The 16,308-nt window shown below is 45.0% G+C and overlaps 3 protein-coding genes across 3 annotated transcripts; 1 reads left to right on the top strand and 2 right to left on the bottom strand.

Annotated features, from left to right (window-relative positions):
• Positions 1-746: 746 nt before the first annotated feature.
• On the bottom strand, positions 747-5,497 carry LOC116260875 (UDP-glycosyltransferase 88B1-like). The gene has a single exon (XM_031639399.2). The coding sequence runs from the start codon at positions 2,614-2,616 to the stop codon at positions 1,186-1,188; it is 1,431 nt and encodes a 476-aa protein (XP_031495259.1). The 5' UTR covers positions 2,617-5,497; the 3' UTR covers positions 747-1,185.
• A 1,415-nt stretch (positions 5,498-6,912) lies between these two features.
• LOC116260865 (UDP-glycosyltransferase 88B1-like) lies at positions 6,913-8,682 on the bottom strand. The gene has a single exon (XM_031639389.2). It carries the CDS (start codon positions 8,678-8,680, stop codon positions 7,118-7,120), a length of 1,563 nt encoding a protein of 520 aa, XP_031495249.2. The 5' UTR covers positions 8,681-8,682; the 3' UTR covers positions 6,913-7,117.
• Positions 8,683-12,473: 3,791 nt separating this feature from the next.
• Positions 12,474-14,608, top strand: LOC116265397 (anthocyanidin 3-O-glucosyltransferase 2-like). Its single transcript, XM_031646352.2, has one exon. It carries the CDS (start codon positions 12,995-12,997, stop codon positions 14,381-14,383), a length of 1,389 nt encoding a protein of 462 aa, XP_031502212.1. The 5' UTR covers positions 12,474-12,994; the 3' UTR covers positions 14,384-14,608.
• The last annotated feature ends 1,700 nt before the right edge of the window (positions 14,609-16,308 follow it).

Genomic DNA, 16,308 nt, shown 5'->3' with positions numbered 1-16,308 from the left:
CAATTTTCACAGAGTATTTTTCTTCACAGGCACAATATGGCGAAGGACATTTTTCTGTACAGCTTGCTTCAACCTCCTGGTGTTGATTGGTTCCTGCATAATCTCTTCTGGGCTTGGTGTCCTCCTCGGCGATTCAAAACTCTTATGTTGGATCACATCCAGACTCAAAAACCCTCAAAATGTCTGGTTGTACCTTGCAATCAGGTGCCCATTATCTTGTTGTGCCGAAAAAACTACCATCACAAACATATCGAGAATTTGAAATCTAATCCATGAACCAATTAGAGTGAGAAACAAAAAAAATGGCATGCCATTTGAAGAAATTGATTGTTTACGTGTTATTGGGTTATTTGAAACTACAAAAATAATATTATTTATATGAATGAGGTTGTCTCGGTTCAGCATGACATCCTCAATTTTGTATAATGTTTGGTTAATTTCTCATAACTAACTTATAATGGATTGGTAGTATCGAATTAAGAGTTGAGTCTTAGATGCAATCTCTTTTCCATGTTCAACCTTTGTTGAATTTGTGTTAATGTTATTCTCCTCTCTGGACCACCTTACTTCTTCGCAAAACCAGAGTTTGGTTCACAAATTTATTTATGTCGGTGAGTCGGCTCTTTGAAACATTTTCTCAAAAGTTGTGCGGTTATTTGTCTATTTGACTACTTTCAAGAGTTGGGTAGCGATTTATTACTTGACTAATAGTTAGGTGGGTTCCGTCCAGTGATGGGAAAAAAACATAATGAAAATTTAATGTTTGAATCCCGTAAATAATGTCCTTAGGTCCTTTTCATTGCCAGAATTCTATCAAAGATTTCCATAAAAGGGAATCTGACAATGTTCAATTCATCACGCAAGATCCTTGAGAACGAGCTTGTGGCAATGGCTTGAGGTGTTCTGCTGTAGTGTCGACAAATTTGGATTATAGTATTTTATGCAGGCAACGTTCTCGTTCTCATGTTCTCTGATTTATTCAACTGCAGATTCCTTGCACAGTCAGGAACACGAACACAACGTCAAGTTCAACACACACTGCCACTTTGCCCCACCTCAAAGGCAACCCTAGAGGCCGAGAGATCAACCTTTTATGCAATCATAGAGTAGATAATTTGTCTATTCAACTCCTAAGATCAAGCAAAAACAAGCACTTATAAAGAATCAAAGAACACATCCGATCAGCTATTCATCAATCTTGGCCCATTCTGCCACCAATGCTGCCATTGTTGAATAAGACGAACCACCTTCCTGCACCGCCATTCTCCCTAGTTCTTTCAGTCTCTTCATCTTCTCCTTTATCTTCATTCCCTCCTCACCTTCCATCAAGCTCTTAACCGCCTTCGGCAACTCCTCTCCCTTCACCAACAAATCAGACTGCCCTGCGCCCTTCAATCCAATAGCAATCTCAAGTTCCTTCACCAACAAGACTGCGTTCATTTTCTGCTCCGCATAGAGTGGCCATGCGATCAGAGGCACCCCGAACCAGACGCTCTCCAGGGTCGAGTTCCACCCACAGTGTGTCACAAAGCCACCGATGGCCGAGTGGGAGAGGACGGCGATCTGCGGCACCCACGTCGACCAAACCAGACCGCGCTCCCTCGTCCGTTCCACGAACCCAGTCGGCAGAACCTCGTCTAGGCTCAGTTGCCCTTGACGAGACTGGACCCTCACAGACCACAAGAACCGGTGGCCGCAGAGCTCGAGCCCACGTGCAATCTCCCGTATCTGTTCTCCAGAGAAGGCGCCCAAGCTGCCGAAGCATAAGAAGACGACCGAGCCGCAGGGCTGCTGGTCGAGCCACTTGATGCACTCATGGTCCGGCGACTCAGATCCAGGTTGCTGCAGGCAGAGCAAGGGACCGACCGGGTGGATCGATGGGGTGGGACCGTCCGGCACGCACCGGCCGTCGGCCAAGGCCTTCATGGCAACCGGCTCCAACTCCGAGAAGGTGTTCACCAAGATGCCCTTGAGTTGCTGGAAGCGTCGCGCGCCGTCCAAGAGCCCGGGATACGCAGGGCTCTTCTTGCTTAGAATAGCTTGTGGCAGTGCCTGCGGCGACAACGGCGGCCAACCGGGGATCTCGATCTCCTCGCTCAAGTCTTTGAAGTCTTGCTGGTGGATGCGGTCGAGGGTGGGAAAGTAGAGCCTGTAACAGACGCCGGCCGCATTGGTTATGTAGAAGACGTAGGTAGCGGAGATGCGGAGCTCAGCCGCAACATCGGTCATGGCGACGCAGAACATGTCGAGGACGAAGGCGGAGATGGTGGTGGTGGAGGAGAGCGAAGCAAGCGCATCGGAGACGACGGGCTTCAGGTTCTCCACGTATTGGAGCATGCAGGCGAGCCCCTCCAATCCTTCAGGAGCCTCCACCGGAGGAAGGTGGAGGAAGTCGATGCCGAGGCCGGAGGACTCGGCGGCCTGGACGTGAGAGGCGGTGGACTGCGTGGCGGACAAGACGGAGGGGAAGGGGGTCTGCATCAAGAGGACGGTTATGGAGAGGGTGGGGCTATGCTGCCGGAGTCGCTTGGCAACCTCGATCATGGGGACGAGGTGCCCATCAGCGGGAATCGGAAAAAGAACGACGCCAGAGTTCTTGATGCTTCTCCGACCCATCTTTCGTTGATGCACAGTTTCAGTAAAGCGAGAGGGATTTAAAGGAAAAGGACCCAACAGTGTTGGGTATTAAGAGAGATCGCTTTTAGAGTTGAACCTATCCATTGAAGTGTTTAGAAGGTTCCAATTCACCAGCTTGAGCTGCCCTTGACCCGGTTTCCAAACGTTAAAGCTGAACTTGGCCATCAAAGGAGGTTTGAAAAGAAAACTAAAATACGAAGAACCATACTGAAATGAACCTTACTCGATTTATACAGATAGATCAGTCAGTCTATACAAGCGGAGCATGTTGGAGTGAAGCTCGACTCATTTGGTTGATCTAAACAAGACTAGAGTACGGCATGATCATGTCATGGCTTGCTCGTTTAGCAAACCACCGGTAAGAAAAGGAATGTTAGGAACTTTCAAATGGAATGTCAGGTTGGAATGAAAGTTCAACTGCAATCTTTTTTATAGGAAGCTTTTTTTTTTTTTTTTTTTGGTGAGTCGTTCGTCTCCACCATCCCCAACTTTCAAAAGGAATGTTAGGTTGCTGAAAGTTCAACTGCAATCCCCTCCCTTTTTTTTTTTGGTGAGTGATTGTTGGTATGGGAAGAGAGGCCGCGTCCCTCCCATGCCAATCATCATGAACCTTACTTTTTTAACGTGGATCACTTTGTCATCCAATGCACTATAACCCCAAAACACTGTCATCGTTAGTATTAGTATCCACGTTATGTCGTGCTCACCGGTACAATGCATTCCTTCGTATTATTTGCCTATTTGTTCATTTTCTTAATTAAAAAAATAATTTAAACTGTTATCCTGATTTAAATCAAAGAGTTTGGAGTGTTGCTGATATGAGAAAGTTTGGATAGATCGCGTGTGAAAGAAGAATAAAAAAATAGATGTCGCGGTTCAGCTTCTTCCAGAGGAATCCCTTTCCTTGGAGGCTAAGGCAACAACTGAAACTAATAGTAACGACACGTTCGCCATTCCCATCTTCTGCCGCAAGGAAACTATTTTGATTTTCTTTTCCTTCCACTGTAGGAAAAGATTTGTAGGAAAAGAAGGTGCGAAAGGTCCAGAAACGGGCAAGTTTGAGTTTGGACTCAATTCCAATTCCACTCAATAGCACCACATGTCATTATCATATACACTATATATATATATATATATATATATATATATTCACCTTCCACGCACTAGAAAAGATTTCATCAATGCCAAATCATTTCTTTTATGTATCTTCTACTTTTCTTCGGATTAACAGCAGCTGTTATGTTGCCATTTGTCCTTTTTTATTTCATTAAATGTGGACACAAGACCGCTCTTACACATTGAATTGTGAAAAAGAAGTTTAACTGAAAACTATGTCATCAACTTCCATTCATTCAATTTCTGAAAAACAAGCCTCATCCGCTTTATTTCTTCCCTTCTACCTTAGAGCAGTGGAAAGGAGAATTTCTCCTCTCATATGTAGGGTAGATGGAAAGAGATGCAAAAGAAAAGGTAAAAGGGATATGAAAAATGGATATGAAAACACAAACCAGGATTAGGGTTTTTTTCATTAACTCAAAAGCTGATTACAAATAAGGCTCAAACGCACTTTGAATAGGATAAAAACGGATTTATGGATCTGAACCTCAACAGAAGAGAATTGTAAGACCCACAATTTTTTCTTAAGTGTCCTTAAACATTTGGAACGTAAATGTTTGTAACTCAACAGAAGAGAATCACAAATGATTTCTAATGAATATTTCAAACCGTCAAATTTATCATAAATGAGATGTTTGTGGAAAAGATAAAGATAAAATTGTAACTGCAAAGGGGAAACATTCTTTTACTGCAGCAATAGAGGAGCACGTCCAGCAATAGAGAGATTGAGAGAGAAAGAGAGAGAAGGGTTTTTCAATTCTGCTCTCTTCTTAGAAAAGATCGAAGTTGGTGGCTGCTGGAAAAAAACCGAAAGCATAGAGTTTGCTGCTGGAAATTCATCTCAGATTTTCAAAGGTATGGAATATTCAGTTATGCATGTATCATGAAGCCTCTGTATTTTGAGTTCTTATAGATACGAATATATGTGAATCTATGTATGTGAATATATGTATCTATACGCCTAGAAAGAAATAGACGTGTGAGGCGTCGCATGTTGGATTAACTTGTTTCTCTTTGTTCTTTTATTCATTATTCCATTTGTGAGACACCGAAACTAGAATCATCCCTAAAACAGAGCATGTATGTCTAAGTTAGGGCTTTGTTAGAGGCTTCAAACAAACCGCAGAAAGAAATTTTTATACCAGAACCTCACGGAGGGTCTGGCTACAGAACGTGCAACACAGATTTGAAGAGGGGAAGACTCGGTGGCCTTTTCGAACCTGCTATGATACAAAAAAAAAAGAGGGAAACAGCCCAGAACATTGTCGACAGAGGACCAGGTCTGCTTTGCTCGACCTAGGGTAAACCGAAAATCGGTAAACAAGAGAAAAAAAAAAAAGGGATGAAAGGAAAGATCTCATGCCTTATCGACGAATAGGGCAGTTGCCCGAGCTGGTGGCAGAGGGGCGACATGGGGAACGGAGGAACAAGACATTGATTCCTCCTGTCGGTTCCTCATTGTCGCAGCGAGAGGGAGACTGAGAGGACCCCATTGAAGCTGGGAGGTCGTCGTTCTCACGGTGACAGTGCTGAGAAACGGGAGCAGCAAAGGAAGCGGCGGTGGCTGAGAGCGTCAGATGGCCGGTGGGTGAAGCAGCAGGAAGCCTAACGCTGAGAGATCTCCCTCGTGCTGGTGTTGGGTCGCTGAAAACGGTGGAAGCTCCACCGTCGATCGCACGAGAAGAAGGTGGAAGCATTCTCACGAGGAGAGAGAAAGTCGAGTGGAGAAAGGAAAGAAAACGAGGGACGGGTTTTATATAGAGTTAGGAATTTTTAAAATTAGTCCACCTTATTAGCAAAGTTTTCGAAAAAAAAAGTTGTTATAATTTCAACGTTTTTGCTGAAAACTTTACAAAAAAAAAGACTCGCGATAATTAGTTTAAATAAAAACCAGAGATTTCATGCGAAATTGCAAAGTAATACCCTCAGAGTTCTTAGAAATTGCCAAAAGGAGGTTTTCATAAATTTGTTTACAATTTCAATGAAAAACATAATGTTATACTTGGTACCCTGAATTTGTTGTAAAATTTCAGAAATAGGGTTCTGAAATTAAATTCAGAATAATTAAAGAAAGTAAGCCACGTTCTGAATATAAATTCTTTATTTCTAAATGATAATTATTATATTATTATTTGAGATTTTGGATGTGATATTGTGGTTTATGGGTTCTAATTTGCTTTGTTGCCATCAAGTTAATTAAAAAATGACTTTGATTATGTTTGGGAAACCAAGCCTTCGGAGAAGTACTAGACGATGTCTAGTAATGATAAACCTCCACATTTAAATTTTGTAACAAACATGGACTGTGTATGCATTGGTATATGTGAGTGAGCTTGTGTTTTGCACAGTATTTGGTTTCGTCCCGAGAGGTAGTGGTGCGCTTGAGCTCACTGTTACGCACACTCCTCAGTTTGCACTGGAGGGCCCACAGGCTATTGGGCGGCACAAGGGCCCGAGATTTTGTTCTATTTTTGTTGGAGAGCAAAGCGTCTCCTGGTCCCTCACCCCGGGTGCCTAGAGAGGCCCTGCTGCAGCAGCGACGATCTGTGATCAGGATGCTTCACTGCATGTTACCATCGATTTGTTGGATCGCTTGATGAAGATATGTTTTGTTCTGCTCATGAGTGTTCACGAGGATTTTTGTTGTTGCTCGGCACCATGACCATACCCATTATAATGATAGGACACGATTGGAAATCTACGAATATTTTTATAACGTGACTGTAATATGTGTTAAGATTTGGAGACTCACGGTTGTTATTCATAAAGTCTTTATATGAATTTGTTTTATAAAATTAAATATTATTTTTGTTGGGTCATATTCCATTTATGGTTGGATTTTTCCATACTGAGAATAATTCTAACCTTCTTTCTATTTTTACATTCAGTTCTTGATATATTATGGCTTATGAAGGGACGACCTCAGTATTGTGATGAATAGGCATTGACATTCTCGACACTGCGTCGGTTTTGAGTTTTGTGTTTATTTTAGCTGTTTGGGTCCAAATGTTTTATTTTTAATACAATGTAATTGATTTGGTTGGTCATGACTCAAATGTTATTTTTGTTATTATTTATATTAAAAAAATTAGTGTCAAAAATTCGGTCGAAGCTCGTCCATATATTCAAAGCTCATTGTTTTGCACTGTTGAGGGCATATCACATGTTGAACAATGTTTTTTTTTTTCATTTTTAAAAAGAAGGAGCACAAATAGGGAGAGTATTACAAACACACATCATTAAACAACAAAATAAGAATAGGACTCGATCATCTTTGAAGGAGATTGGCACGATGGTAATCATATTTATTTTTTCTGCCCCCAGAAAAACTAAGTTTTGAGCAAGCGGATGCGGATGTACTTACCTAGCGAATGTTGGTCCATTTCTCCACCAATGATGCTAATGTTAAATAAGATGAACCTCCTTCTTCAGTTGCGTTTCTCGCCAACGCTTTCATTCTCTTCATCTTCTCCCTCACTCTTCTTCCCTCTTCATCATCCATCAATCTTTTGATGGCCCTCTCCAACAGCTCCGCCTTCACCACCGATTCGTACTCACCTGGCTCTCTCAGTTCGACGGCGAGCCCGGAACTCTGTACCAACAGGATGGCGTTCATCCTCTGCTCAGCATACAGGGGCCATGCGATCAGGGGCACTCCGAACCAGACGCTCTCTAGGGTCGAGTTCCAGCCGCAGTGCGACACGAACCCACCAACTGCAGGGTGCGAGAGAATGGCGACCTGCGGCACCCACGTCGGCCAAACCAGGCCGCGCTCAGAGGTCCGCTCCACGAACCCTGCCGGCAACACCTTGTCCATGTCGGCGTCGATGGGTCGAGGGAAGCCTCCCCGCACTTCGCCAGGCTGTTCCCGCACCGACCATAGGAAGCGATGCCCGGAAAGCTCGACTCCGCGTGCCATCTCCCCGATCTGCTCCTTCGTGAACGAACCCAGGCTACCGAAGCAGAGGAAGACGACCGACGAAGTGGGCTGTTGGTCGAGCCACTTGATGCACTCGTGGTCCGACTTCTCCGGCGCCGCGGCGAGCCCAAGCAAGGGACCGACAGTGTGAACAGGAGGCGTCCGGCCGTCCGGCACGCAGAGCCCTTTCGCCAACGCCTCCATGGCTTGTGGTTCCAACTCAGAAAAGGTGTTAACCAGGATTCCTTCGAGTTGAGGGTAGCGCCGTGCCGCTTCCAAAAGCAATTTGTAGGTTGGGTACTTCTTGCTCTGAATGGGTTGAGGCAGTGCCGAAGGTGGCAACAGCGGCCAACCGGGGATCTCGATCGGCTCCTTCAAGTCCTTCAAGTCTTGTTGGTACATCCGGTCGAGGGTGGGCCTGTAGAGCACGCCACCGACGGCAGCTGCGGCTCCAGTAAAGAAGACATAGGCTGGGATGCGGAGCTCGGCCGCGACATCCGTCATGGTGACGCAGAACATGTCGAGAACGAAAGCGGAAATGGTGGTGGTGGAGGAGAGCGACGACAGGGCCTCCGAGACAAGGGGCTTGAGCTTGTCGATGTATATGAGCAAGCGGGCTAGCCCCTCCGCGCCCTCCGGTGGCTCCACTGCAGAAAGATCGATGAAGTTGATGTTGAGGTCTGAAGATGCAACAGATTTGACATGAAGAGATGTGGGAGCAGCGGTGGCAGGGGAGGAGGAGAAGGGGTCTTGGATCAAGAAGACGGTGATGGAGAGGGTGTGGCTGTGATGGCGAAATCGCTTGGCGAGTTCGATCATGGCGACCAGATGACCGGCGCCGGTCGTCGGGAACAGAACCACTCCCTCCTTCATCTTCCTGCGCGTTTCACGCCAGACTATGGGCAAGAATGGAGGCGCAGAAAATGCAGAGTCGGGAGACTTAAAAAAGAGGATGTCAACGAGTGAAACCTGACTTGCCAAGTATCGGCACAAGTCTCCGTCGAACATTTAATGCATTTTATCATATTGTCATTCAATCCATTTGCAACTCTATGTGGGGTGGTAGATATTTTGCATAATGGTAGTCGGTATGTACCTAATTTGTTCCTTTAAATTTATCGTTTTCCAAATGACCGTTCTCAAACGTTCAAAAGCGCTAACTTTATATGGATGTGACAAAGTTGAATGAGGTAAACATGACTGTGCAAAATTGGGTGTCTTCTGGAAAGCGTGAGAAAATGTTGTGAGCTGATGACATGAGCCACAAATTTAATGGTTTTTCAAAGCAAGCTGTGGCTGCACCTCGCGGATACACATCTACCATTTTCATCAATTGTCTCAAATAACTTTTTCAACTTTGTCTTTTGTTTTCTTTCTTTTGGCTTTAGTTCATGAGTATTTTGGTTTTTTGGACATCCACTTTCCATGATAGATGATAGACAGTAGAGAAACATGAAGCATTGAAGGGTGCATCAAGGATCTTCAAGGCAGGGAAAGTGGGAAGGCTTTGTAGCTCTTTCTTTTTTTTTTTTTTTTTTTTTTTTTTTTGCATGGTGGTTTGTTCATCTTTTGTACACTTGAAATAGACAACAATTGAATCTTTCCAAGATCTTGGAGGCAGGGAAGGAAAATGGGAAGGCTTTGAAGCCTCTTTCTTTGGGACAGTGGGTTGTTAGTCTCATACACCTGAAATAGTCAAGCATTGAATCTGTTCTCCTTCTTAAGCCCCAGTCTTTTATAGTTGCTCTTTAGTTAAAGGAGGTTAAATCTGAGGGTGTCATTTCACCCTCTGTCTAACACTAGGTTCACCTGGTAATGTTGGAAGGCGGGAGTCTTAATGCATGGCCCTGTCTGGCACTAAAAAGCTCAAACCCATTCATATAGTCTAGGTCCACAAGCTGAATCTCTTTCTTTTTTCTGGAGTCTACTCCGACTTCTACTAACTTACTGATCCGATCAGCTATGCTAAGCCCCATGAGACTCGAGAAACAAAAACTCAGGCATTTCCTCGAGCACCGAGAGCCAGCTTAAAAATTTGGAGTCTCCTCTTGGGGTTTTGTTCAAGATTTGCCCAAGTGTTTTGCCTCGGTCCGTTTTCCAAGCATAGCGTCCCGCACATCTGAGGGTCTTCTTTAGATGGGAGGGTTTCGCTCGGAGGTGGGTCTGGGCGAACACTGGACTGGGGTAAGCGGGAAGGCTTAACCAACAAGTTACATTATTTCACATTTAAAGATATGGACATATAGTTTTTGGCAAAATTATTTCCCTGGCGATAATTTGTGCTTTGGTTAAAGGGCATAGGCCCTTTCTTTTACAACTCGGGTAAGAGTAACACTCGCTTTAGAAAATCTAAAGTAGGAAATATAAAAGCCATATTTGAGATTACCTACATAATGTGGGTACAATGCAATCTAATTTTCACAAAATTATTAGTAACCAGCTTTTGGGGTGGGTGAGGTTTGACCGACTGCCTGCCTGAAGAAGGCCAAAGCTCTCAGTCAACCCCTCATCCTCTCAAATACAAAGCCTTCATGGGGCGTTTCAACTTGTGCATCGGTGACCTCTCATTCGCGTTACATAAAGTTAGCCCTCAGGGAGTCAAAGTGGAGACTAGTCGCCTGCCAACCTCTACATGATCACGCTAAACCAACTCCCTTGAGATTAGTAACACGCTTTTGAGTCTTCAAGGCTTGTCCGAAATTTATCCTTACAAATGTAACCGATTTGATTGGTCAGGAAACTGTTAGACCTTCATACAACCCGAATTCAATGAGGAGGCACAATATTTTATGACATTCGGACTGTCAAATTTCCATAGAAATGTCAAAATTTAATAAGTTAAATAAGCATTTTTACATGAAATAAAAACAAAAAATCAAAAGAGGAACTTTTAGTAAAGCAGTTATTTAGATCATGTCTGGTCAAATGGTAAGGATAAGATGAAAGGTAGGCATCAAAGGTATGGAGCCTACCTCCCAGCAATTCTTCATTAGAACAAGCCTCGGTCACCAAGTTATCCGGGATTTATGAAATTCATAAAAAACAACAGGACAAAGTCTAAAGATATTGAGCTGTCAAATAGAATCATGCCTAATCGTATGCTAACTACATCTTACAAAATTGGAGACTGTTTAAGATCCAATATTTGGTTTTTTGTTATAGTAGCAATCGACTTGTGCTATTCTCGAACTGGATGGTAAATTAGAACCAAGAAATATTAAACTGATCAACTGTATTTGCCAGCTGATATAGAGGTAACATGGATCGAGTATTTAATTCATTTCAAAATGTTTATTTAAAAAAAAAATTATCTTGTATATTTTTCATTTCTTACCATGTCTGTTGATCTACGTCATCGCTAGCCTTTTCCTTGATTTCTATGACACCGAGAGAAGCCGTGTTAATCGTCATCTCTTATTTAGTAAAGGTTACACAATTCAATTTGTTAGTTTTAGTACGTAAATGTCTTGACTATAATTTTCAACCAGCAAATGATGCGTCTTGGTTTTAACTTGCAGGCTCTCCGGTGGCTCCACCGGAGCAAGATTGATGAAGTTGATGTTAAGGCCTGAGGCCTGAACATCCGACGGATTCGACCTGAGCAGATGTGGAAGCAGCGGTGGCTGGATGGGAGGAAAGGGGGGTTTTTGATCATGAAGACGGTGATGGAGAGGGTGTGGCTTTGAAGGCGGAGCCGCTTGGCCAGTTCGATCATGGCGACCAGATGACCGGCGCCGGGCGCCGGGAACGGAACCACTCCCTCCTTCATCTTCCTTCCCGTTTCTCGTCTGTGTATGTGCATGGGGGGTGGTAAGATAATTTTTTCATCATGGTTGTCGGCTTCGCATGGGGGGTGGTAAGATGATTTTTTCATCATGGTTGTCGGCTTCGTGCCTGATCTACTGTTTCCATTGTAGGTTTTTTCATTTTTAAACATTTGTTGATTGGATACTTCCGTCCTCTTCCAGTAACTTTGAATTTTGTCCAAGTTGGCCGAAGAGGACATCATTTTTGAATCGATGTTCTTCATTTTTTAAACATTTGTTGATTGGAAATATCCGTCCTCTTCCTGTAACTTTGGGTTTTGCCCAAGTTGTAGAACACTTAAAAAGGAGAAGAATGCAACGATCCTCTTCCATGTTTGTTTGCAAAACCAGTGGTTTTCCTTCCAGTTCCTCTAGAGCGTGTTTTGGAAGGCACGCTTAAACACCCTTTTACTTTGGAGGCAAAACATTGTGCTTCTAAAACAGCATGATTGTCCAAATGCCTAAGAAAAGATTAACTTTTCCCCCTTCTTGGGGCTATAACTCATGGAAAAAACTGCTTTTATCTTGCTATCCAGACATTAAAACCTGTGGGCGCGTGTGGACAGTTGCCCACATGGCCCAGCAAAATTTCTTTGATTTTTATGTTCTTGCCATCAACAATGTTACATGCTGGTGCTCCTAAGAAAGAAAGAAGCCGCCGCATTTCTTTGGCGTGCCAAACTTGGGGACCTATCTTTTCTATTTTCGCTTCAATAATAAAGACTTTCCCTTCCCGTCGCTCTGCCTTCTGTGATGATCTGTCTGGAAGCCTCGGGGTTCAGAACTTCTGTCTTCCTGTGCTTTGAGCAGCTCAACCGGTCCAAAGCTGGGACTTCCGGACAAGAAATTCGGCTGTGAACTCGATAACAAAGATAATTCTTGCATTTCAGAACTTTGAAAGTATACCTGTTTGAAGTCAATAAGATATACATCATAAGCAAGCCACCAAGTAAATAAATAACAAAAATCTTAATTTTTAACTTTTCCACTTGTTTGACAATGAAGCATATGACAGTGCCATCCATCCTGTTGGGAAAAGAACATTGCTAGAATCTCACTATCCAAGTCCTTTTCCAAATTTTTTATGATACAATCGGATCAAAAACTTGAAATGCACTCCTCTAGCATACATAAGCAGTTTTGTTTCCATGTGCTAATCGGATGTATAAAGATCAAGAATTGAACGATCCAGAATAATATTGAGAACTGGCCTCTACAGAAGCATCCCAGAATCAGCTGATCCACCAACATTATTTCTAGATTCCCAAACAAGACGTTCACATGGACGTGGTTGAATTTCCGGTAAACAGATGGTTGAATCTAAAGGAAGAAGACAAAATGTAAGATGACCACCTGACTCCCTGGTTCGCAACTTTGAGGTGAGTTCGCACCTCAAAGTTGCGTGACGCAAGTCCCTCGAGAGAAGCTCTGCTCGGAAGCGTAAGCTACGGACTTCCCTTATTTGTTTCCTACACTCAAACACATAGCCCTTCAGTGAGGGAGACGAAAGAGAGAGATGAAGGCGAGGGTGGTCCTTTTCCCGACCCCCGGAGCCGGCCATTTGGTCTCCATGCTCCAGCTGGCCAAGCGAATCCTGCACCACGCCCCCAGCCTCTCCATCACCATCCTCCTCATCCATCCTCCCCCGGCCGCCACTGCCACCAACTCCCACGTGAACGCTGCCGCGGCTTCCGGCCTCGACATCGACTTCATCGAGATCCCCCGCTCGGAGCCCGCAGAGGGGGAAGGCCTGGTTCACCTGCTGCGCTTCATAGAGACCCACAAGCCATATGTCCGGGAAACCCTCGCGTCCCTTCCAGGCGTTGCCGCCTTCGTCGCCGACATGTTCTGCATCACCGTGATGGACGCCGCGGCCGAGCTCGGGATCCCTTCCTTCGTCTTCTACCCGTCGAGCGCGGCGTGCTTGGCTGCGACCCTCTACCTGCCGACGCTGAACCAGAGATACGAGGGTCGCGCCCTCAAGGAGGTGAAGGACAACATCCAAGTCCCCGGGATGTCGCCAGTGCCGCCGACGGTCATCCCGGGACCGCTTCAAGATAAGGATGACCCCGCGCACCCCTGGTTCCTCAGAACCACCGGTCTTTACTCTCGGCTGGATGGGGTGCTGGTCAACACGTTCCACGAGTTGGAGCAAAAGGCGCTGACGGCCTTGGCCGACGGACTGTGCACGCCCGGAGGCCGCACCCCTCCCGTCCACCCGGTCGGACCGCTGCTCGGCCTGGACTGCGCACCCAAGGACGGCTGGGAGTGCATCGAGTGGCTCGACAGGCAGCCCGAGTCGTCGGTCGTCTTTCTGTGCTTCGGCAGCATAAGCGCGTTCTCGCCGGAGCAGGTGAGGGAGGTCGCTTGCGGGCTGGAGCTCAGCGGGGCTCGGTTCTTGTGGTCGCTGCGGGTTCGGTCAAGCCATGTGGGTGTGGACTTGAAAGGGGTGCTGCCCGCCGGGTTTGCGGAAAGAACGAGCGGACGCGGGCTGGTTTCGCCGGCGTGGGTGCCTCAGATCGCGATACTTGCTCACCCGGCGGTGGGTGGGTTCGTGTCGCATTTTGGGTGGAACTCGACTCTGGAGAGCGTGTGGTTCGGGGTGCCCATGGTCGCGTGGCCGCAGTTCGCCGAGCAGGCCATGAACGCCTTCGAGCTGGTGAACGGCTTGGGGTTAGGGCTGAGAATGGTGGGTGAGGAGGTGGATGCAGGGACGTTGATTAGAGGAAAGGAGTTGGGGAGGGCGGTGAGGGCTCTGATGGAAGGGGAGGAAGGTGCGAGGGCGAGGGAGAAGATGAAGGCAATGAAGGAGTCGGCCAGAAGGGCGGTGGAAGAAGGACGCGGTTCCTCTTACGCCAATCTAGCAGCGGTCGTCCAACAGTGGATCGAAACCGTTCCTCACTGAGACGACATGGCTTTTTCTTCTCTTTTCTGTTCTGTTCCTTTTTCTGGAACCAAATGTACGCCGTCGTCCCTTGTGGGCCGCCTGAAGCTCAATGGGAAGCGGGATGAGTACTCTTGTCGACGACCAAGGGACGTCTTAATTAAATCTCACTCAATTGTGTACAGATTCATACTTAGTGCAATTTTATTTTCTAATGAATCGTCGGAGTCTTAACTTAATATTCAATTTTCGTATGTTGGTTAGTCTAGATTTGCACGTCAAGTTTTAAGTTCAAGTTTTAGATATTTAAGACTCCAAATTGAAATCGACATCAAAGTCAGTCGTCTGCATCACAATTTACATTGTCAGATTGTACAAGTTATATTTAATGGTACTTGTTCATAAGCTTTGAGGTAATGCTCTTAATATGCTCCCAACTGGTTGAATTACAGGAACAGATTCTTTCTGGTTTCATGTTCTCAGTGAAACGCTTGGGGCTCATCAGTTTATATGCATGAATGGTGTTCTTCTCTGGTTCAGAAGAACACGAGATGAAGAAGCGAGCAACTGGTTGTGGGCAGTACCTCGAGAGACTTCACTACACATTGGAAAACTGTGGAAGCTCAGTGACTCTGAAATATTATTGTGGCAAATCTTTATTTCTGAGTTTGACAAAACAGGCACAGCCGGCGCACACAAGAATATTACACTTTTTTCGTGTTGATAATCCTGCATTTAGCTCATGTGAAAATCCTTCCTGATGGCTGATAGTGTTCAAATTTGTTAAGAAAAGGACTAACAAAGAAAAAGGTTGGCAGACGGGACCAACTCTCTTGTACCATCGAGCTCTTCTTAGTGGAGAGAAATTGGGAAGATTTTGAGACACCATGACTTCTCGCTGGCATCATCTGATTTTCTTCCATTACTTGTTATCTTGTGGGAAATTAAGAATGTGTCCAAGATGCTCCTCCCTACCAGCTGAATGCCACACTATCTGGACTTTTGGCCTCAATCAAATCACAAAGTATTAATTCAAATTAGAGTTATCAATATAATACTGCAGAAGAGGAGGAAGGTGGTGCTCTTCTTCACACTACCAGCAGGGCATCTGGTCTTTCGTGGTTGAACTTGCAGAGGGAATATAATACTGCAGAACGCTACTGATCACGACCTTCGTCACCCATCCTCCTAGTCCTTCCTCCCCCATTCTCTGCCGTGATCAGTGCCTCTTCAACATTGGTACTGATGAATTGGGGGTGAGCTTAGGACAGAAGCCAAGAACAAAGGGGGGGGCCAACAAGGAATTAGTGAGGGGGCAGAATTTGGAGGTTGCAGTGAAGAGGTTCATTAGGGAAGCAGCGAGAGAAGGTGTGGGAAAAGAATGCAACGAAAGAACCAGGGAGGAAAGCAATACTAGAAGAATTAGTAGGTCATTTATGTTTTCTAATCCGTTTGGTCAAAACTAATAGAGAAATCGCAATGTGGCTAATAGGAATACAAATTTGGTACGCAGTTTCGTATTGAAATTTGAATCAAGTTGAACATATGGCACCAACCTGGTTACATATACATATAAATGTTGAATGATATGCGAGTTGAATATGGATTCGGTTTTAGGAAATAGCATCTGAATCTGAGTCTGAAACCAGATCTGATTAGACCCTCATCGGATTCAGATGCATATTTGAGTCTCACTTCGGTTATATTAGGACCCGAGAGTTCACAAGTAGCTAGGTTTCAGTGTTGGAACACGGCCATGAGGTGAGTTGCCTTCAAGAGGTGTCTTTAAGGGATACATCCAAGAGTTGTGCTCGCTGGCTAAGAAGGGGAAACTAGGGAATCTACAAATATATTAAGAGCCCATTCAAAGATATATGGAGATATTAACTCCTAAAGACTCCTTGAACCAAACCCCGTAAACAACAATAACTCACCATTTTGGTTTA

Source organism: Nymphaea colorata, chromosome 1 (genome assembly GCF_008831285.2).
Source record: "Nymphaea colorata isolate Beijing-Zhang1983 chromosome 1, ASM883128v2, whole genome shotgun sequence".
Classification (NCBI taxonomy): Eukaryota; Viridiplantae; Streptophyta; class Magnoliopsida; order Nymphaeales; family Nymphaeaceae; genus Nymphaea; species Nymphaea colorata.
The sequence above is the reverse complement of the archived record's forward strand: the minus strand, read 5'-3'. Positions and strand labels throughout refer to the sequence as shown.

Coding starts and splice junctions, on each gene's coding strand:
- LOC116260875 (XM_031639399.2), bottom strand. CDS start 2,616: ATGGGTCGGAGAAGCATCAAGAACTCTGGCGTCGTTCTTTTTCCGATT.
- LOC116260865 (XM_031639389.2), bottom strand. CDS start 8,680: ATGTTCGACGGAGACTTGTGCCGATACTTGGCAAGTCAGGTTTCACTC.
- LOC116265397 (XM_031646352.2), top strand. CDS start 12,995: ATGAAGGCGAGGGTGGTCCTTTTCCCGACCCCCGGAGCCGGCCATTTG.